The sequence below is a fragment of the Notolabrus celidotus genome, chromosome 16 (genome assembly GCF_009762535.1).
Source record: "Notolabrus celidotus isolate fNotCel1 chromosome 16, fNotCel1.pri, whole genome shotgun sequence".
NCBI lineage: Eukaryota > Metazoa > Chordata > Actinopteri > Labriformes > Labridae > Notolabrus > Notolabrus celidotus.
The window spans coordinates 8,269,300-8,292,982 of record NC_048287.1 but is presented as its reverse complement, the minus strand read 5'-3'; the positions used below and the strand labels follow the sequence as shown (position 1 = coordinate 8,292,982).

Genomic DNA, 23,683 nt, shown 5'->3' with positions numbered 1-23,683 from the left:
CTCCACTACTATGTTAGTTTACATGATTTAATGCAAGTTTGTCTTCAACTAGACTTAACTTTATCACTTTGCTATAAGGACTACAACCCATTAACACTTTGCAACACACTTTCTCTCTGCTATCCTATCACAACTGGGAACAGACTGTAAAAAAAATGTCACGTTAGGCTTTATGATGAAAGATGTCCCCTGAATTAAGGAAAAACAAAGTTAAAAAAAAAAAGTCTGTGTTTAAAAATGTTTTTCTAAAATTATTTGCTAAAAATGTAGTCAACACATTCTTACTTTTTAAAATTCTTGTTTGGGTCAAACATTTAAGGACTATTGATACACTTTTCCTCTCTGCTGTTATATTTTAATTCTATTTACAGCCTAATCCCTTCAGCTCTTAACTAAAAGAACACCCTGTGGCTTCCTGACGTGTCTAACACTTTTATTTTGAAGTTGCGTTGATACACTTCCGGTCTTGTTCTGTCTAACATGTAATTGACGCAGCTTTGTTTCATGCTCTGATTGGCGGTGAACAACGCCTGTGGTGTTACGCGCAAACACGAACGCGCACATACATGCGCTCACGCACGTCACCTGTTTCTGTCAGTCAAACAGGAAAGCTCCAGAGATAGACAGATGTGTCTTCTTCTTTTAAGTCTCATTTATCTTTTCATCACATGATCCTTCTGCTCATTTCAGTCCATATTTAACAACAGGGTTTATTTAAACACACTGTTTAGGTTCAGATTTAAGACACTGAACTCTCATGGTTGTGGTCTCAGTGACATCACCTGTTGGTTTCTGTTGAGGCTTATGGAGCTCAGACATGGAGGTCGCCATATTGGAAATTCGGACTTTAACCAACTTTCGGCTAATCCAGAAACAAAAGAGCTGAGATGGGCCCATCTAACACACCAACCTGTTCTCAAGTCAACCACGCCCATGACTTCACCAATTCATGAGTTCTATAGGGACTATAGGGACTCAATGTTGAGAGGTAAGTGATAGGTGAAGGTCTGAATTACGGTTTATAGAAGCAGATTTTATGTTCACACTAAAACTACATCCTTAAACGAATAACTCTGCTAGCTATCAATCCAAAAACACAGAATCATTACTACCCTGATCTGTATCAGTGCAGATCACAGCTGGACTTAGTTTTCTGGCTAATTTATTATGACCCAGATCTCAGACTTAGCAGTTTTGTGTGCTTGTCTTTGGCTTTGGAGAATTTTTTTTATTTCTAGTCACAAATATATGTCTTCATACATGTATTTACATTTCACAGATAATGTCTTCATAAGCCTGGAGTGACTTGTGTGCTTAATATCTCTCTAGTTTTTCATTGAATACGAATGTCTACTGGTATCTGTCCACTTGCTGATGTCTTCTATCCCCTCTCTGATTTCACACCGAGCTAGAAGTCATTTACTGCTTGTCAAAGTTAGTTTGTTTAGTTAACTATTGCAATTTTTGGTGGTTGACCTTGTTGCGTAGCTTGACAAACTATTGTACTCTGCTGTACTTCAGTTACCAAAATGTGCAGGCACCCCTTACTGTTTACAGACAGTAAAGGGCCCCTCTGGGAGAGGCTCACTGCTAGAGACAGCCTCTAGTGGACATGAGAGGAACTGCAGCTTTTTGCACTTCAACACTGGCTTCATTGTTCAACATCTGGGACTGAGTGCTCCAGCTTGGTATAACCTTAGATTTAAGCCCTATTTGTGTTACGCAAAACTTGAAAAACTTGCAATTTCAGTGCGTTTTGTTTGCAGGGTGATTGATGAAAGTGTGTTAAGAAGAGAGAATAATCCGTGATCTGACACGACTCAGATACGAGCTGATTTTAAGGTCTCGTTTTGTCCAGTAAGTCTTGTTTGTGGAGTCTCATAGTGAGAGTGAATAGAAGTGCGTTACTTTACAACCAACATTGCTCTGCAAATGTTCACGGGACCGTGAATGATAACACTGCGCACAGCTCAGACCGCTCTCAGCTAGACTTGGTGCTCTCCTTTGAGTCAAAGAGTCTGTTATAGCAAAGTCCAGCTGAAGAGATTCAACCGACTCAGCTCACACTCAGATGGCGCACTCGGCTCCAGAGGCTGCTGCTTGGTTTCTGTGCATATTGAACTCTATGACATGTGTTTGTGAGTGACATTTTGAAATTGTTTGCTGGTGTTCTCACAGTCACCAGGTTTTTCATGCTAAGCTAGGCAAAATGTGCCGGAACTCTTTTCTGCGGATTGATTTGACATGACGTGTGATCAGTTTGCCTCTGGTGTTGCTCATGTTAGCGAAAGTTAATAACCATTGTCAAGGGGTTTTGACCAATCATAGATAGGCATCTTACACAACCGGGAGATCAGTAAGAAAGCCGGGTAATCATTTTGAAATAACTCACACCACATAAGCTTATCTGATATTTATTTTAAAAGGATGAAAGTCTTGTTGCTAAAATGGACTAAAACAAAGTTTTATTAAACACTGAGAGCACATCTCAAAAAGACGTCTGATGTGCCACTAACACAGGATAAGGCCGTTTCCCAGACGTCTGTAACCCCAGGCAAAACATTAAACGATAAACTTTGTTAGTTCATTCTTTATTTACCTGTACACAGAGACATTTTGGACTCACAAATAGATGAATAAAAATATATATATCAAGACTTAAGGACATAAACAAGCCTCTCCATAAGTATATTCTTTTTTTCAGCTTGGTACAGAAGGTTTCAAAGTTACCCCACCGTAAATATCATCAAACCTGTGTTGGTTTCCATCAAGCATTTTCAGTTGTGACACACTGACCCCGTGTGGTATGAAGAGGTAATTACAAGACAACCATCTGACATCAGTGGGAGTGCCTGGCCACACAGAGAGCTTACAGTGAATGTATTTACAGATGTTGTTATTCCTCCTGAGCTTTTTGTTCCACATTAAACCCTGCAGCTGATTTACACAGCACAGAAGCTTTACACACAGTGTGAACACAACAAGACAAACTTCTTTGTTTTAAAATGACACCATGACCTTTGACACTTGTGACTTAGTCACATATTCAGCCATATACAAAACTTCAGCGCAATAAAACAGGAACATCCACTGTGCATGTTAGAATATTATGTACACTCTCTGCCCTCTGTGTTTCTGTGAATGTGCAACATCACCAATGAAACACGTGCAGTGCTGTAAAATGCCTCAAAGTGCATCCAGATGAAAAATGACATCCTGGTACTGTACTGAAATTAATCATTAATTGGATATAATAAATCTTTTTTTGTGTTGGGAGCTTTGAGCATCTGAACACAGCTTTAACATCAGTTTAACCAAAAACCTTGAGGAAATCAGCAGCAGGATTCTCTCTGTTTGTTGAAGATGAATGCCTAATGCCTGAAGACTCATTCTGAAAACATATTGCTGTACTCCATCAAAGAGCTACACAGTTTTTTTTGTGTATATGAAATAGTGAGTAGAAGTCCTTGAAAAGTTGTGGTTGTCTGTCAGCATTTGTCAAAATCTCTCAGTGAGAAATCTGATTTGATACAAGTGTAAAAAGAAGATTGTAGTTATGAAAATACATTTTATACAGATGTGTAAAAGTTACTAATTACTTTTCAACTCACTATAAGGGCTGTGTAAGATCATATGTGACGGAACAATCATCACAAAGCAGTTACCGAGCTTCGCAGGAGCTCCTGTTTCCCAACACAGGATGTCACCATTTGATCAAAGTCTGATATTGGGTTGACATCAAAACCTGGTGTCAGGATGAGCCAGGAAAACCTTTCTTTGGGTTGCTGTCAAACCCAACATCAGAAAGAGGCCAACACTTTAGGTTGGTTTGATGTTCGGGTTAAAACATCATATTGGAGGGATTTTTTACCTGACATGTGGGTGACGTCAAATAATGTCTAGATAGCATCAAACTCTGTCATGAGAGTGATCTGCAGACCTTACTCAGTGCTGATGTCAAATAAAACACTGGGGTGATATCAACATCTGATGTTGGTTATACACCAAAACACATTTGGGTGGAGACATCACCTGACATTGTGTTGAATTGAACATAATGACATCTTTGGATTACTGTCAACATCCTGAAATTTGAGTAACGAAAATACCTGACTTTGGGTCAACACCTGACATTGGTTTGATGTTGAAACCTGATGTTTGAGTGAAGTCAACACCTGCTGTTGGTTTTGCGTGTCAAACTGACTTTTGATTGAAGTCATCAGTAGTTGTCGTGGGTTTTGGTGTTAAAACGTGACGCTCATGTGATGTCAAAACCTGATGTTCGGGTGAAGTCATCACCTGATGAAGGGTTGACACAGAAACTATGCTTGAGAGTCAAATAAAAACCCAACAATCGTCAATGTGTCAGCCTAAAAACACAACACAGGGATAACATTGTAACCTGATAATGCAAAAACCTGATGTTCGAAAGTAGTAACTTGATAAGGAGGTGACCTCACCTCCTGACGTCGGCACGATATCAAATCCTGATGTCAAACCCACAGACAGAAATTGTTCACAAAGTTTCTGTCCCATTAGGTGCTAAAAAAAGGGGTGCAAGGGAATGAGTGAGCCTAAGATGTGCATGAATCTGTCATTCATTACCTCTCACAGGCTGATATGAAATACCTGTACTTAGTTTAACTCTCAGTTGTTTAGAAATGACTGAAGTAACTGTAGGAATAACTTAAAATCTTTGGAAAATACACAACGAGATTAAGAGTTTGACATCAGTCTTTATTTTTAATGCATGCAAACACCTGATCTAAAAAACAATCATACAAAAACAAAAAATGTAATATTTAAAACCTGTGCTTCTCAAAGTGATTCTTTTGTGCCAACATTCCAACAACAAACTAAGTTTGAGTACTTTGTCAAAGACGATGAATTTCTGGTACAAAACAAATAAAAAACAATCACCTGTGAGAGCCAAAGTGCGCTAAAGCAAAGTAAAAAATATCAAAGACACTTTATTCTTTCATCACACTGATGAACCAAAAGCATGGTTTCATTTCTCCCGTATGCAATCTGAGTCTACAGACGCAGGGCCTGCATGCTACCGGTCACAGAGTCCCAGTGGGACGGGTCCCAGGCCAGGAACCAGCCTGTGAAGGTGGGGGGCTCGTGCCCCTGTTTCACCACCACCAGAGGGGTCTGCTTGTCTCGTCCACTTGGGTCGGACTCCACGTACTGTTTGGCTGCACAGGAAAGAGAAGTGTCACTGTAACAAGCTATAGATGCTGGTTCATAGATAAGTAGTGACCTCATGTGGCAGAAATAAATATTATAGGTTTTTCATTTAAGGATGAGAGTGTTTCTACTGTGCTGTGTTGGGATTTTAAATAAGAGGATCAGAGGGTTTGAGTTATTTTAATGTTTTCTTCTTGCATACAGACAATCTTAATATTTTCTGTATCATGCAGCCATGTGAATACTTTATTTCTTTTGGAAATATTGGCCGATCCAGACAGCTGTAAGTTGCTCCAAATCATTCTTCTGCCTAAGGGTAAAAATAAGACAAATAACCTATTTTTTTCAACTATTGTTACAATCCTGACCAGTCCAAAAAAAAGGACAAAAACAATGAAGTCTAATGAATTCTCGAGCACTTTTCCAGACCCAGAATCAGACGATTAAATTACCACAAGCAAACTTATTTAGTAAACATGCAATCGATTCACTCCAACACTCGGAGATTCTGCTCTGCGGGTCAGTTTTTTCTCATCGGTTTCACAGCGTTCAGTGAGAATTCAGTGAGTAACTTGGATTTTATTGGACATAATAACTACAGACATACTTAACCCTGACACCGAATGGAGCATGGGATTTTGGGCCCCATTGAAAACATCAAACTGGGCCCAATCTTTTCACCAAAATGTTATATTGTTGTTCAGGCCCCTGTCAGTCATGGGCCCTTCAAATCATCCTTTGCTCCCTGATTTGGCGCCTCTGTCTGACACAGACCTCAAGGTACATATGAAAAATCTGATGATAAAATGTGTGAAACCTGGAGGCAAACTCTACAGAGTCCCTAAAGTCCCACAATGGTATTATCTATATCTTATTATCATGATATTGTGATAAAATAATCATACAGTCATACAGTGTATCTAATTTGATTATGGGGGTGGTAGTTGTTCTTAGGGCTGGTTTCCACCCTCCATAAAACAGAGACGAAGAAGACGCAGCAGAAGAAGACCCTGCAACCAGCTATCTAGCTAGCAGTGAGTGGTTATAACTATAATACAAATCATGTCAGAGGAGATGACAGATGAAAGCGAGGTACTCTTCCCACAACCAAAATATAGTTTCCTCACCAGTCTGGGGTTTTTTTGGACTTCAATGATATCGTAATTGTAATCGTACATTTTTTTTTGGCCATAATAATCATGAGGTCAAAATATGATGTAGTGACAGCCTAGTTGGGATGCTGTGTAATATGTTGATAAAAACAGTTATTCAATTATTTAAACCCTATTACTGGGGCTGGTACTTTAGGTGTAACATAAGCACCCTCTGTTGGGCAAAGTTGAGGGGTGTGCCCTATGTTGTGTTGATATGTAAGAAGCTCTTCTAAAATATGTTAAATGAAGTCTGTTTTCTTGGTGAAAGAGATGTTTGTCCACGTGGTTTGTTTGAGAGAGCCTCTGAATGTATTATCCAACACTTTTGTGGGGATATGGGTTTGTTGAAGAGTAACTGCTGCTCACCATGCTAGCTATTTCCTTTAGCTTATTACTGCTACAAAGGTATTTGTAAAAGACCTGATACATTTTGCGTGTTGAAGCTAAATATGAACGTTTCTGCCCGGTTCATACACAACCACCTCCTGAACAACTTCTTTTCTTGTGCACACAAGATAACAATGATCACTTTGTTGGACTTCAGGGGTTCTTTAATAGTCTGACCCTGGCATGCATACATTTTAGAGTCTGGGGGATTTGGTGATGCAGATGGTGACATGGTGAAGCAAAGCCAGATTATATCCTGATGCCTTTCACACATTTAATTCCATATGTATCAATATATTGACAGATTCACGTCATCAAAGTCAATCTATACAGCACATTTGAGTTGTATGGGTGACTCAAACCCAAAAGCTCACCAGATTTGACAGATTCAGTCCTCTCCACCTCGTTGGCGTCTTTTCCTATCCAGACAAACACCTGCAGCAGAGAATCACGTGTGTTAGAGTGAGTGTTTAGCTTGTTGAGAGATGATCTAGCAGGTGCAACAGCTGCAGCTTACCTGATCCCAAACATCCAGCAGCATCACATCATCTTCAGCCAGGTCGTCCTGAGTGAACTCTCCAGGAACCTCCTCGATCTGCACCACACAAAAACACTGACTATAAGTTTCTCACTAATCAGACTGAGACTCCTGTGAGCATATCAGGGAGATAACAGCTAACTGATGAGCTGTGGAGGATGAGTTACAAATTATTATAACTGCTACCTGGGAATAAACAGAATAGAGGCTTTAATGAGAATAATTTAGAGGGAGAGATGTTAGAGGGTTTTAATAACCTGGATCAGACACTTACGATAAACCTGCCCGTCTTATTGGAGCATCCAAACAGGCGAGGAGGATGAGTCAGGGTGTGACTCTCTAATCTTTCTGAGGTCTGATACTCAGCCTTCCCTCCTAATGCTGCCCAGAAGTCAGCTGGAAAACAAAAATCACACCACACTTATATTTACACTACCTGTGCGAGGGGAAGCAGCAACAAGCATGGAGGCGAGTGCTGATCTAATTCACATCTAACTTCAATTAGATGACAAGTGTAAAAAAAGAAATCATGAAAAATCTAACTTATCAGATACTAAGTCACACTAAAGTGTGATTCAGATTCAAAAACCTCCACACGAATCCCCACACTACGTATTTTGAAACACAACAATGTAAAATGTATACTCCAAATCTTATCAGCATGTGTCATTAGGAGAAGGATATTATAGGTTATCTGTACTGGCTCAAAAACTCCTACTTTAGTGGACAGACTTTGATTAGACAATTTTGAAATATTCTTTAACTTAGACCACATAAGATGTGAAAGGTTTTAAAAATATCAGAACTACCCTATAGATTTCCAGTAAACCTGTGTGTATTAGTTGCTGACCTGGTTCGTTTCCCTGCATGATACGTTTGCTGCTGCAGTTCAGCTCTTTGCTCATGTACTCCGCTCCCTTTAACTCTTCATCGCTCGCTCCTTTACCCATCCACAGGTAGCCCTGCCCACCTGCCATCTTCAGCAGGAAGGCGTCATTCGAGTTCAGACTGGCTGCAGCAGCATCAACCTGTAATAAACATCACATTTAATGTCTTCATATCATGAAACTACCACTGTTTACACGCTGTAGTCAAAGGAACAATCCTGACCTCAGCGATCCTGGTGATGGTGCCAAGGTTTCGTCGGACCTGAAACAGTTGGGTTTGAGGGGTGGGTGCCTGACCTCCGTGACGGGACGTACCATTCTTATAAACAATGAGGGGTTTAGATTTGAAGAGACTCAGCAGGTGAGGAGGTTCTTTACCCTGACACACTCTGACCTGAAGACACAGAAAGAAACAAACAAACAAACAAACAAACAAACAAACAAACAAACGTCATCCTCCACCCTCATTGCTAAGTATTTAACTTACCACATAGAGGAGTCTGTTTAGAGTGACAGAGCACTGAAAACCTCATTATTCAGTGATACAGATTTATGAGACCCTTCAGGCTTTCTCTGCACATTCTGTTCGTCTTTAATTTCATACTGGTTTTACCTGAACTGCGTTTCCTCCCAGTGATCGATCCAGCTGAACCGTGAGGAAGGCTGAGGCTGTGAGCTCGTCCAGAGTGCAGCTGGACCCCTGCCTGCAAGTCAGACGAAGACGTAACAGTGATTAGCTGTAAACCTAAAACTTCACATTTTTTTACACTCAATTATCAACAAACCCTCAGCTCTCTTGTTTAACAACACTGCCTGCACAGCACCAAACACCAAATAAAGTTATCCACATGCTAACTTGGAGGAGTATTTAGCTGCTATCCACAGCAAAGTTAGAACTGGGGGGGACCAAAACGGAGCAAAAACAAAAGTGACTGTTGCGTATAAAACACACAACTCCTAACTGATTCAAGTGCTGCTTTTTGTCTACTGAATGTGTTACAATGCTACTATTTGCTAACATATTAGCAGGATGCAGTTCTTTTTTAGGTAATAATATGTCACTGTTGTGTTAAGTACCTGCGTGGCTGCCCCCAATTGGCCCAAAAAAGTCAGTTAATACTGCTGCGAGGCTGACTTAGTGAATTAATGTGATGTTAAAAAAAGATCAATGTGGCTAAAAGCAGAGTTTGCGATCATTTTCAGGAGGTTGAACACCTATCACAGTAAACATGGTCATCAGATGAATCAGTTAAAAACTGTAATACATATACAAACTAGCCGAATGATTTATTTTCTAAAATGAAATTTGAAATAAAACGATTTATAGAATGAGTAATTTAAACATGATGACTGCCCTCAGTATAAAAACACACAGATAAAACAGAGTCACAGTAACTGAGCGAAGTCTCACCAGGTGTAGATGATCTGTCTCTTCCCGTACGTGTACAAGATGATGTAACAGTCGCCACCGTAGAACTGACCATAGCTTTTTGGTTCGACACGAACTCTGCCGCTGCTCTCTACCCTCCAGATCTGACAAAACAAGAAGCATGGGGGATTGTGTCAAAACGATTCACTTCTTGAAAAAGCACCTGCTACCTAGACATTCTTTCATTTATAACAAGGTAACAATAAAACATAATCATCCACTGTTAAAAAAACAACAACAATCTGATAGCAGCTGTTAGCTGTCTGCTAGGTGTCCACACAGCTAAAAGAGTCCCTGAATTTGACCTCTGGGCCATGTTTGTGGTGTTAAGACCCATCCAAGAAGCCTGACACTCAGTTTTCACACTGGTAAAAACCTAATTTTATTCAATGTTATTATATATGTGAGAAATATTTAGCAGGTGTACAGGGATTTATCTTTACCTGAAAGTCACCTTAATACTGTAAACCTTGTAAAGATGCAACCAATTCAGCATTAGCATGGTTCTGCTTGGAGACTACTTAGTCACCTGCGTGTCTCCGCTCCCGTCGTCCACCATGTTGTACTGAGCTGCCATCTGTTGGGACTCGTGGAGCTTCGAAGCATCAAACTCCACCTGCTGGATCCTTGCGATCCTCTCTGTGACAAACACCCTCCCGAAACCCTCGCTCTGGTCCCGGTCCCTCCAACCCAGGAAGAACTGCTTGAACATGGGGGTCTCTCCCCCTTCTGGCAATACCTGGATCTGCAGGGCCAACATAAATGAAACTATCACCATCCGCTCACTGAGAGACTGAAGTAAATCCCTACATAACATGTTGAGGGCAGTTTACAGGTGTTGAAGTGAAAGTAAACCTGTGTGTTTGCTGGGTAGCCCATCTGTTTGATGAAGCCCTCGGCTGTTTTCATCGCCTCCTTTCTCTCGCCGGGGTTGGCTTTGTGCCCTGATGGTCATAAACAAGACTGATGTTGACACGACAAACCCACGCAACCTGCTGCACAGGGACAGGCACAATACAGCAATGAAAGCAGATCCTGGAACCGTCAGGTGCAGCTTTCTGGTTACCTTTCCAAACAAAGATTATGTTGTTTTGGCCATGATCCAGGATGAAGCACTCCTCTGAGATCAGGTCAGTCTGGAGGAAAGGGTTCTCCTCCTTCACGATGCTCACTTTCATCGATCCTGACGCATCAGAAACCTGGAGCATACCAACACAGGGATGAGTCTGCAGCTGTCTCAAAGAGAGTTTAGCTCACTGTCATCAGTCTGTAGTTTATGAGTGATGAATGTGGCCTCTTGTTTGGACATCAGCTCATTTAAATCACTGGTATTTTGTGTTTGTGTGCGATTACTGTACCATATAAAGTTTGGCCATTTTCCTGTTGGACACGTCTGCCTTTGTATCATCATCATCATCTCCCTCTGACAGCTCCGGCTTCACTCCAAGAACCTGTTAGCATAAAAAAATAAATGACATCTCCTTAATGCATCCATGTATGAGTCAGGCTGAAAAGTTAAACCACAGAAGAAAAAAAAAAAAAAAACATAACAGCATCTGTTTCCATCAACAGGACATCATAACATACCGCGGCTAACCAAAGCCATACCACAAATGTGGTGATGGAAATCTTCAGACCATCACAAGGATTTTCAAAAACAGTAAAGACTGAGAGATGACCTGTTTTAAGACTGGATAAAGTCTGCTGGGCTCAGATGAAGGAATAACAGCATGTAAAGGAAGATATACAGCACCTTAATATCTATAAGGTGTGTAAAAACTGAGGTCAGGATGTAGTTAGCCAAGCTTCAGTTGGTTAAGTTTTAAAAACCTTTTTTTAAATGAAAAACTGGATTAGGAAAAGACAGGGGGGATGTGCAAAGAGGCACGGATGAGTTGTCATTGTCTCGAGATGTTAGAAGTGCTCCAGTCACCTGACTGTGTTAAATACTTGATTCTGATTGGCCATAACCCCATTACAATGGTTGTGAATAGCAAAAGCTACACCACGGAGAACCTAATCACACATGTCATACCAAATATCAAACATGTCATATCCAATCAATCCGTCGTCAGAAGTCCAGCACATTTATAAGGTTTATAATTTAATCTCTTCCTGTTGACACTATGGTAAAAAGGTTAAGTCTGGTTCATGCGGTAGCAACACTGTTGTAAGCACTACATATTTGTGCATTGGAGTGTCCATGTCACTCTGCAATACTCTGTCTAAATGCAAGTCATCAATGCTATTTCCTGCTAGTTATATCACAAGTTTACGGTTCTCTGCTTGTTTGTGCACAGAACAGTATGGAGACTCTGAGCGCATCATCCAAACATATTATTTAGGGTTGGAGCTGATGAATGTTGAGCAACAGTTGATCATACCGCAAATATTGTGAACAAGAAAGGAGAGGAGACTTCAGAAAAGATTGAATACACGGATTATGTGCAGAGGTAATACGATGCTACCCAGCGGACCAATTACAGGGCTTGCAGTCTGAGTCGTTTTGAGGAGTAGTTACATTTCAGAGGAGGTGCTTGACAAGGTACCTGCGTAGGCTTCTGTGTAGGTACAGGGCTACACAGACCTAGGGCATAGAGTCGACGCAGAAGTATAAACCAGGCTTTGGTTCATGATAGCATGACTTAACAACATACCTTCAGGGGTTAATGTCTTAATGTCTGAGTAGTTACCATCAGAGAAGAGAAGACCAGAGATGGAAACAGTGAGGAATCACATCATGGATTAAAAACATGTTTGAAAGAGAGCTTTGTTTATAAATGAACTCACATCATTTAATGCAGAGGGCTCACTTCCTTCTTCTACAACCACCAGCTCTGCACGGGCGTTTCTCTCGTTGTCACGGATAGCTCTGCCCACCTGCGTTGCCTTCAGGCGCTCAAACTTGTTGCACTTGGATCCACACCACTGATATATCTTCTACAGTGTGCACACAGGGAATCAGGTTTATAGATAATCATGTTTGATCCAGTGTCATCACCCTCCCTCTGTAAACATCAAGGTCTTACGTCTCCGAGGTCCACGATGAAGCAGTCCCCGCTGTTGAAGCTGGACCAGGTAAGGGGGACCTGGGTTGCCCTGACGACCCGCCGACCCTTGATGTGGAGGAGTCTCCGTGCTGAAAGGTCATTGGTGATCACATGATGGAAACCTGAGGCCACGCCCCCTGTCTGAGGAGAGATAACACCGTAAATCATTCTCATTCATCTGTTTGTTGACTCCAGACTCTGACTTCTTCTGTCCCAGGAATCACTATTCAGGCTCCCTGTGGTCGAGTTGAACACTACTTCAGGATGTATGGGAAATTGAGACCTGAATTTTTGGTTTATCTGGTTTTAATTTTTAGAGATGCTTTTATGTTTTAGTTTTTATCATTATTTCTTCCAAAAGCTTTATTTCTTGTGAATACTTTTTATCTAACTTATACCCTGTTTTTATTCATTGGTTTATAACATTCTGTTGTTTTTCCTCGTGTTGTTCTCTATTCATAAAAATGTGTAGCTACTGTCGTCAAATATTGTTTTTATGTTTCTGCATTTAAAACATGTTCCTATGTGAATCCAGAATTTGCAGACCTCGCCATGTGCTTTTTAAAAAAGTTTAGAAACAACCAACAGACTCTGCAGTTCAAGTGTCCACTAGAGGCTGGCTCCAAAAGTGAGTCATTCCCCTGTGGGTGCACTGTACCTGCTTAGCTGGAGGCTAAAGGCCTGCCTCAGCTCCAAATCCTCAGCTGTGTCTAAATTTACTAAAAGTAAGGTTGGGTCAGCTTTTCAAACATTGCGACTGCCCTCTAAGGGCTTCAAAACACATCTTCAGACACTGATGCATTACATCTATAATTAGCTTGTCAGTGCTAGTTGCCCATTGTCTGTATTCTTTGTTCCGTGTTGTCGTGGAAGTCTTTGGCCCAGGAACAGGGGACAAGTAGTGGTGCAACAGTTAGCTTCGTCCATAACAACCTTCTGTTGATGGTTTGTTTTCATTATTGCATATCTCTTTACCGGCATGTGGAAATGTGGAATCAAATGAACATCACAGCTTTGAGGTGTTTCTAAATGTTTGGTATTAAAGGGCTGGTACACGTAAATAAACAGTTCGACCATAGGGTGTCAAAATGTGAAAAGTTTTCATGTCCCATGACTCCAGGTTTGACTCATACTTTGTATGTGATTCCTCCCTTGAAGTAGCTGGTGAAGGCTGTGGACTCGACACCCTGCAGTTCTCTGTACTGGACCGGTTTTCCACCCAGGTAGTCATCCAGCTGAACGGTAAAGATGGCCGCCGCAGTGCTCTCATCCTGGCTGCATTCCTTTCCTTTAAAGAACAAGAACAGGCAGAAGATACAGTTTGATATTGTGTAGTTAAATAATAAAGTTATTTAAACTCTCATTAGCTATCTCGTTACTGGAAGAACTGGGCATTCGAAGACAAAGTCTGCAAAAAGTGGTGAAGGAAATGTCAGACAAAGCACTTAAAACGAGTCAGCGGATCTGGAAAAGGAGAAATAATCCAAGTTAGGGGCCAGGATAAAGGTGAAATGTAACCATTTATTTCCTTTCTGTCTGTTCCTTCACTAAATTGGGGAGTAGTGAGAGGCAGAATGTACAGCCTAACCATGTGGGGTGAGCTCTAGCCTAAACATGCTTCTCGGCCATGATCTGCCTTCCATGTCCTCTTTTTAACATCTCTCCACAGACACTTTCTCTATTCTTGCTTTCCTTTCCTCTGCTCTTTCCTAAATTGAACTGAGGAAGTATGGAGAGGTTGAGCGTACAGCCTGACCCGTGTAGCCAATAAAAAGCTTCTCCCTGACTCTGCCTTCCCTGTCCTTTTTCTAATAAACAGACTCTTCTCTCTGCTTTTCACTTTTCTTTTATAATTTGGCTATGATGAGGGTGAGGGCAAGCAGGGAGGGGCCTCATTTAAGGGTGCAGGAGCTCACTGTTGATCCTTCCTTCGAGTCGTGGCCTGTACTTAGCAAAACACTGATGAAGGGAATTGCCCACTTGATAACCCCACAGATATGCTGGCTTTTGCTGCCCATTTACTCCCATCTATCTTTGTGTCTGGATCAAAAGTGACATTAGGGACCATGTGGTACGTCACATAACTTACCGGTAGAGCATACATATTTGGATGACAAATATATTTCTTATTTTTGCTTCCTGACTGAGATTATTACTGGGACTCTTGTTGTGTTTTTGGCAGGTTGAGGCAGAGGAACAGAAATGTAATGGGGTGAGGATAAAAGGAAAGAAACATTAGTCATGGTTTCATCCTAAATAAGTTAACAGAGCTAAAGTGTGACCAAAAAGGAAAGTTAAACAGAAATAAATACACCTTATTAAGTTGTTTTCCGCAGCTGAACACTAGCTTGCTGTCAGACGCGAGGACACTGAGGAAAAACTGCATGTTCTCTTTCCAGTGTCAGTCTAAATGCTCCAAACATAACGCCCTGGAGTGTTTAAGACATGCACTGCTTTCCTTTAGATATCACAAAGACACTTGTAGCAGTCTTGGTTTTGGTCCTTGTTCCTTTTTATGTACAGTAGATGAAGAAATCCACTTTGTCATTTCACTCTGAGGAACATTATTCTCAAACTGTTCAACTATGTGCTTATGCAGTCTCTCACAGAGTGGTGAACCTCTTCCCATCTCTCCCTCTGAGAGACTCAGCCTCTCTGGAGTGTCCCTTTTATACCCAGTCATGTGACTAACCTGTTGATCATTAACCTCATTAGTTAGAGATGCTCCTCCAGCTGTTTTTTTTTTTTACCATTACACACCTTTTCAACTGTTTTGAAACGTTTTGCTGGGATCAAATTTAAAATGAGCATATATTTTTATTGAACAATAACATCTTCATTTTATACTTTTAATATGTTGTCTTTGCACTATTAATTATAGACTTTCAGTTATTAACAAACCATCCCAAATTTTACACAACTCTTCTGGAATTGAAGTTGTAATATAAACAAAGAGCGTAGCGTAAGTTGTGGCAGCGAAGAAGTCAAGCTTGGCCGGCAGAACATCAGCTGCTCTTAACACCAGCCTCCATCAGCTGACAGCCCAGCTGATTACATCTCAGCGTCCAATTGGCAAGCAGCAAAATGTGAGTTCTGTTTAAACGGATTAGCCTGCCTTCTCTTGCTGCTTCCCCAACAAACTGCTTTGTAACCCACCTTCACCCAAACACCTTCTTTTCTGCTGTGTCTGAGAGAGGAGAGATGTGCTCTCCCCGCCTCAACTTTGGCATTCCACATAGGCCCGTGAAATGGCAGAGAGCTGCAGGAACGCACAGCCTTACCAAGAAATGTAACTTATTGCATGCAAATAATTGTCTTTGATGAGAGCGGTCCTGACTGAAAAGTAGACTATAAGTGTAATCACAGCAGTGGTTTAACTCTCATCTCCCTCGCTCAATAGCTCACCCTCTCCCAGCTGCATGCTCCGGGGCTGGTTAATGGCACGCCCTTATTGTCAGCCTATCAATTTTCTGCTGTCTTTTTAAACCTGACTCTCTCTCTCCAGCTTGCTCCATCTCACTGTTGATGGTGTGCGCCCCTCCCCCTCCACCTGGTCTCCACAAAGTCTTCAATTTCCTAGAAATCATCAGCCACCACCACCAGTGTCTGGACTCCATGAGTTTTTTTTTCTGCAGCAAAATTCAGACATCCTGTGCTCACAAAATATCCCCATAGAGTCCTTACACCAAAGATTTCTGTCAAGTTTCATTATTCATTAAGTTGTAATAAACATTTAATGCTGCAAACTTTACCTCCCCTGATTGAACAGTATTTATATCACCTTTAAAAATAAGGGTTTCCAAAGCACTTTGACAGAGAGCAGAAGCAGACCCAGGCAGCATAAGAACCCAACATCTTGACCTGAGAGCAAAAGGACTGAGGATGTACGGTGGAGTAATGACAGGAGGGATGCAGACTGTTCTCTTTCTGCTGTCTGTGTTGGATTCACAATCAGGAAGAACTTATTGGTTTTAAATGAGGTGGGATCATGCTGTAATTTGTGTGAGAACAATAGAACGAATTAGTATTATGAGACTTGTTCTGTTCTGGAAATGAGCTGTGATCACACGAAACCTATTAAAGAAAAATAATATAACAAAAGGCTCGCTGGGGAAATAACAGGGAAATAATTGTTGCTGTTACACAAGGAACAGATTTAGCTGAGAACGCTTCATGAGCTGCTTTCAAGATACCACAACTACTGTCTAACCAGAAATAACACCTTTTTTATCACCCATTTGAATACACATTAACTGTTAAATGTGATGCATCTAGGTTTGAACAGCTGAATCATTGAGCGTACTTCCTTCCTGCAGAACTAACACACTCTCTGCTTTTCTCTGAGTGGAAAGTCAATACCACTTAGATGTTTACTCTGAACCCATCAGCATGAATCATTTAGAATAAGACATGCAAATGGATGTCTCCGCAGCTCCTTCCTGTCACTCTGGACCACAACATGTTAAAACACTTAACAGGCAGTTTGTGTAAACACAGAGTTTCCTGCTAACACCAGCCAACTGTCACACTCTTGTCAAATTAACAAACATTTTCACAAACAATAACGATTTCAGTCAGCTCAAAGACAGCAAGACATATTTAATGACCCTGACATTAATAGGTTAATGGAACCTATACTCTTTTATAACTTTAAAAAGAAGAAACACTTGAATTTTAGGAACAGGAATCTTCATCTTCGCAGTCCTGTCACTGATTCTACATCCAGCATCTGTACAATCATTTCAGGATGAGTCAGTTTAGATTTAGATTAAAAAAACATGAATAGTCCCCGACAAATTCACCAGAGGGGACAAAAAAATGTATTGTGTGTCGTGTTGTAATGTGTCGTATCTTGTTGAGTCGAGTCTTGTCCTTTCCTAGCATATCGTACCGTGTAATATTGATTATTTCCTTGGTTTACAAATTACAGAGTTCCAGCCTTTCCTCTCTTAATGTATCGTATTATTAAGAGACAGGAAAAAAAAAATTGCCTATTTTTTCTTTACTTGAGACCGGATGTGGTCCTGGCTAAGTGTAGAGTGAAAAGAAAAAAGACAGGCCGGCACTTCTCAGGAAGGGTGCCCACAGCACAGGCACTCTCACTGGGTAGCCCTCAGCAGCATGTCAGCCTCTCTTCGCTGGAGGTCTGGATCAACGATTACCTGAGCCTCTTGTCGATGCACATCTAAGAGGAGTGAACAGCTTCCAGTTCAGCAAGCAAGAAAGTCAACAATGCAGGCCTCATGACCTGCATTAGCCAATCATCATTCCTCATGAGTCATGTGATGACATGACCCCCCCCAAGCCAAACTCAATCAGAGCAGCCTGTCCCAGCTGTCATTGGGTGAGAGGCAGGATTTGCACCCAGGACAGGTCACCTATCTATCACAGGGCGTATTGTATTGTATTGTATTGTATTGTATTGTATTGTATTGTATTGTATTGTATTGTATTGTATTGTATCATGTCATGTAATGTTCTGTCTTATCCATAGACTGTATAATTAATGGATTAGTATCTGTGACGTCACCCATGTGTTTCTGAAGTGCTGTTTCAAAGCCAATCGTCAGCAGTCGCCAAATTGGAAATGCTGAACTCAACCTAACTGCTATTGAGCTAGTGTTATTTCTGATGTAAAGATCAGCTTTTTTGAATTGGTGTGTGTGTGGTTTCCGATACTTCCAGAGCCAGCCTCAAGCTGACACTTGAGAAACGGCAGTTTTTAACACTTCTGTATTGGCTTCAATTCTTGTGGCCGAAGGTTGTCGCTGGTCTTATCCTGTCTTATCATGTCTTGTTGAATTGCACCATGTCATACTGTGTCCTCTCATAAAGTATTGTATCACATTGTATCTTTTTATGTAGCATCGGGTCGAGGCTGGAAGTCAAACAAGTGATCACTGCAACAAAAACAAAAGCTTCTCTTTAAGAAATTAAACCGCCACTTCAACCGGCGCCCGGCTGTCTGTTTTTAAGTCAATATTTTAATAATCAAAGTATTACATGAACCATATTCAAATATTATTGATCAACACAGAAAGATTTACTCAAACCCTCCACCCTAGAGCTCTGTCTTCTATATTACCACCAGTTCTAACAAAATCTTCTACTCCATGCTGTTTTATTCTTGATACTGTTTCCTTATGTAATAATCTGTGCAGGCGTCAAAGGTAATGAGAGGTTATCCTCTGGTGTCTCCTGTTGAATCTTTTGCCTGCAGCTCTGAAAGAACTAGTTTGAAGAAGCAGCTTCTCTCTGCAGCAGAGTCGTGAACTGACCGACAGTTATGTCACGTCTCTGTTTTAAACACACTCAGTGTTTATTTTCATCTGGAGCAGGACTGGAGATCTCTGTGATGTCTTGATTTATTCATTTTTTTTCATATTTATAACTTTAAAACAAATGTATTATTGACAGCTATAGAAGGTGATTGAGTATATTAAGTTGTTTGCGTGAACTGGGACAAAAAATACCTGCAACCTTTGCTGATATCTTAAAAACTCATATTCAGATCAATATTTTGTCTTTATCTTTAAATTAAAGGATACATTAAAGAACATGTATTTGTTTTACATTCCTAAATTTGTCTGGCTTCATGCAGAATCATTATATGTGAAGCTTTTTGGTTGTTTTATTTATTCATTAATTTTGTTGTTCTTTATTTCTTCTTATAAATCTGAATATAAACTTTGGATGTGAGCTCCCATATTTCATTTATTGAGTGAGTTATTTATTTTATATTATCAACATTTGTACCCAATAATGTAAGAGAATAAACTCCAGTAACCTTTTCATCTTAGGTGTAGTGACGTATAACACATATTTCTATGTGGACACAGTGAAAACAGCTTGCAGGATCATTTCTTAGTCTGAAAGCATGCCAAGAATCACTCAGCGATGAGTCTTCAAACTGGGAAAGTCAACAGCAACAGAGGAAGCTGACTGGACTGAGACAGAGCTGCTTAACATCACACAGGAATCATATAATTTAGTAATACTGCTTTTTACTCAGGCCCAGCTGCATGAAGACAATCTACATGCAGCAAGAGAGTTTCTTTATTTTCTTTCTGCGTGTTTCTTTTGAACTGATGTGATAAATATCTCTGAAACTAGAAGACTTATCTTCAACACTTTCCTCCCATCATTTCCTGACAGTGCTCGATGCGATTGCATAATATTATCAGTCATTTCATATGAAAAACATTTCAGCAAATCATTTTTAAAAAAATTAGAGGGAAGATGTTTTTTCTGTTCACACTTTAAGTTTTACTGCTGGGATAGAATTTGAACCATAGACTGTATAAAACGTGGACGTAGTCTCAATGATGCTAGCCTGCTGTTTCTGAAGCAGAGTTTTGAAGCCTATCATTGGCGGTCCCCATGTTGGAAATGTTGACTCAGTCTAACTCCGGTCGATCTAACCAGAAGCAAAGAGGTGGAGTTGAGGTAGGCCGTTAGCCTCCTTGCTAACAGCTACAGTGTGCCCGACTGTTGGTCAAGTCAGCTGTGCCCTAAATAAGGCAAAACTCGTAATCTTAATACCTTCAATGAATCGTAAAATAATTAGTGTGTGATGATAGAGAAATTAGGTGTTCAGACCGAAGCCAGGCTGTAAACATGTTGCTGCTGTAAAGATCAGTTTTCTGAATGGATGTGTTGAGGAACTTGAGGAACTGCACTTTTTAGCACTTCCACACTGGCTTCATATTTTAAACAAGAGGTTGCTGTTTAATATTAACAGGAAGTTCTGATGAATGAACATCATCCAAACTAAATACAAATATGAAGTTTAGAAAATGAGAGCAGGTCGTTTTTCTACATTAGAAATGTCCAAATACTGATGATAAAGTGGTAATGTTAGTAGAAAGTAAGCATATTGAGGAAATGTCAAGTTAATTTTGAAATTTAAGTGCAATAAAGAAGAGTTTTTAGGGCTAGTGAAGAGAAATAAAACAATGATACTAATAGGAGGACGTTTTTTTTTTTTTCATTATGCACTTTGAGGAAAAAAATCAAAATGTCGAGAATAAAATCGGATAATAATTTTGCGATTAAAGACGAAATGTTAAGTAAAACGTCTGAATTTAATTTCAGGAATAAAGGCGATTGTTACTAAGCAGTTATGTCACACTACCAGATAAAATGCTTCTTCACTCATTAATAAACATAACTCTCCGTGCTCTGTGTCGATTTACTTTGAATAAAAAGTCAGCATGTCATCAAAACACATGATGAGCATCACACTGACACTGTTCAGGTTTCAACTAGCACAAGATGCTAGCTCGGCTAATGCTACATGGGCTAAACACAACTGTCCCAAAAGAGTTAGACAAAATTTGCCTTTTTGGGTTTGTTTTCAACTGACCCTAAAATTCAACACATTTTTGTAAACTGAGCAGCAGACTGAGCAGCAGCTCCTCCTCTGTTTGCCAACTGTACCTGCGCGTACACCTCAGCAGAGGGAGAGGAGCTGGTTACACACTGATCTGTGATCATTTACACCTCACTGTGAACACATTAGATATAGCTGCAATGAGATTCAAAGGTCTAGATTTGTATCATTGTTTACGACTTCAACCGTTGCTCAAATCAGTGTATGATAAGTCGTTGACTAGCATATGTTACAGATTAACACGTAGCTTCATGCTAACTTCAGAGAACTTTTGCGTTCAATCATTTATGAATGTGACTGAAATGATTGGCTCCAGTCATATCTATTGGCATTCATACTCTCTATAGCGGAAGGATTAATATTCTTCTCATGCTGCGTTTGGACACTAAAGTAGAGGTGTAGTGACCAAAGTCAAACTTCAAGTGTCAGTGGCATGCAAAGGTAAGTTTAACTCAGGAGGATTCATTTTTTGAAAAGACTAAACGCCTGGTTTACAAAGTTTGAAAACATCACCCACTTTTATGTATTTATTTATTTATTTATTTATCTATTTATTTATTCATTCATCATCTAGCCCTAATACTCTTTCACCGTTTGACCCGAGCAAGAATGCACAATGATAATCTTTTTTAAGCCACGTTATCTTTCTGAGTCGGTCACGCAGCTGAGGAAGCTCCGTGTGTTTCTTCAGAGTTGGACGTGACCGAAATCTCTGACTGCAGGACTTTATCTTTAACACTTCCTGTTTATTCAAATGTGTATGAAGTTCATGTAGTTCAGATTACCAAGACCATGCTGCAGAAAAACAGGCAGAGGATGTTTTTTTTTGCACGTTGAGAACAAGTCAAAATATTGAAATCTCCAAACGCTACAAATATCTCAAAGAACGTCTCAGGAAGACGTAAGGGATTTGATCAACAGGTGAACAATTCAGACCAGCTAACTGGAGTGTATACGGAGCAGTGATGACTTAGTGCCTGAAGATATGTAATGAACCTCAAAGCTCCATGGTGTACCGTGTATCCAGAGAGTGAAGGCTTTGAGGTGATGCATATACAAAACATCCCAGTGGTTCATCTGAGGCATAAAAGCAGCAGTGACAACTCTGTGTGCAGAAAAAAAAAAACATGACTGAAATTGAGCTTGTGATGTTCTGATGCCGTAAAAGACGGCAGGTTCAGAGTCTTTGTCTTTGAGTATGTAGGCTTGTATATGTTGAATCAGGATTTAAGATCCACTTTCACTCAGGAAAAGTGTGCTGTGCAGTATCAGAAGCATCTTGTAAAAGACAGAGTGTTGGAGCACAGTTAAGTTGAAGTTATGGTGTTAAAAAAGAGTTACATTTTTCTCAAAGGCAACAAATAAATAAAATCAGAAGAATTTTTGTTCTGTTTTGAAATTTGCTTTCAGAAAATCTGTCCTCTCTTAGTTCTCCTGTAACAGCCGCACCAAACCAGACAGTCCAGCTCATTTACAACTATTTTGCATCATTCTGCTTTTCTTTGTGCTTGGCCTTAATATCATCCCACAGTTTGTTTTTAATGTGAAAGCTTGACAGTAATCTCTTTTCCAAATACAATAATCCCTCTGATGTCCACGTCACTGGACTGGAGGATTTATCTTTACAACTTTCCCGACTCAACTGTTGTGGATAGGGCTGTAAGAAAAGAGGAGGATCCAGACGGTCCTCTCTTACCGAGCCAATAGTGCAGGTGGTAGAAGAAGCTGTCTCTCTGTGTCACGGTGCTCAGGATCACGTAAGCATCTCCGCTGTAAAAGTTCCCGTGTAAACTCTCTGGAACAGGAACCAGCTCCAGGTTTTCGATCCTCCAGATCTGCAGGCCGGCTGTCTTTCCAGCGGTGGTGAACTCTTTGTGATGAAGGACCATTTTTTATGCTGCTGCTGCTGCCGAGAGGATCAGAGTGATGAGGATGAGGAGAGGAAGGTGTGACGGCTGAGAGCAAGGACACACTGAAGCTCTGTTCCTCACTGACTGACTGACTGAGTCTGTGTGCAGCTGACTTTCCACTTCTGCTTTCCTACAGCACTTACACACACAAACACAAAGTGGGCGTGGTCACATGCTGCCCACACACACCCACTCAGCAGCATCCTGAAACACATATGCATGAATGAAGCCTTTCAGCACACATGAAACACACACATACACACACCTTGATTTTTGTGCAAGATGAAATAAAAAACTGACATTAAATTTAAAAACTATATTTTAAAACACATTTAGGCTACTGAATGACTCTTAAATTATTGGATGCATGTTTTATCTTTCATGAAATCTGCAGACACATCTGTTCAGAAGAGAATCAGACCTGCATGCATTGATTAAAAAAGCATCAATAAACTCTTTCAGGCAATGTCGGGGCGCAGCATTGACAGTACTCTAAAAATAATCCCAGGTCATACAGTCGTGGCTAACTCCTCAACAAACAGAGAGAGTTGACATGTCCAGCTGACACAGAGGAACAATATCATTCATACGGAGTGCTGTTTGAGTCAACCTGATGGATGTTAGTCCAATATTTACTCTCTAGCTTTAGTTTAGTCAAGGCCAGTTCCTCAGAATATCTGAATCTTAAGAGGAACTGCACTTTGGCCGACAAGGCTCATCGATCTGTAACAGCAAGAACAATCTTT

The 23,683-nt window shown here is 40.5% G+C and overlaps 1 protein-coding gene and 1 long non-coding RNA gene across 2 annotated transcripts; one reads left to right on the top strand and one right to left on the bottom strand.

Annotated features, from left to right (window-relative positions):
• The first annotated feature begins 581 nt into the window (after positions 1–581).
• Positions 582–13,998, top strand: LOC117828463. The gene is made up of 2 exons (XR_004634400.1): positions 582–988; positions 13,794–13,998. It is a non-coding gene; the product is annotated as an uncharacterized LOC117828463 (long non-coding RNA).
• Positions 4,717–23,061, bottom strand: scin (scinderin). The gene is made up of 16 exons (XM_034705613.1): positions 22,724–23,061; positions 13,769–13,923; positions 12,615–12,776; positions 12,376–12,525; positions 10,944–11,036; positions 10,652–10,784; positions 10,441–10,529; positions 10,115–10,330; positions 9,568–9,689; positions 8,770–8,860; positions 8,380–8,550; positions 8,120–8,297; positions 7,544–7,665; positions 7,249–7,326; positions 7,106–7,166; positions 4,717–5,198 (listed from the first exon to the last, which is right to left on the bottom strand). Exons 1-16 carry the CDS (start codon positions 22,914–22,916, stop codon positions 5,035–5,037), a joined length of 2,178 nt encoding a protein of 725 aa, XP_034561504.1. The 5' UTR covers positions 22,917–23,061; the 3' UTR covers positions 4,717–5,034.
• Between the last annotated feature and the right edge of the window lie 622 nt (positions 23,062–23,683).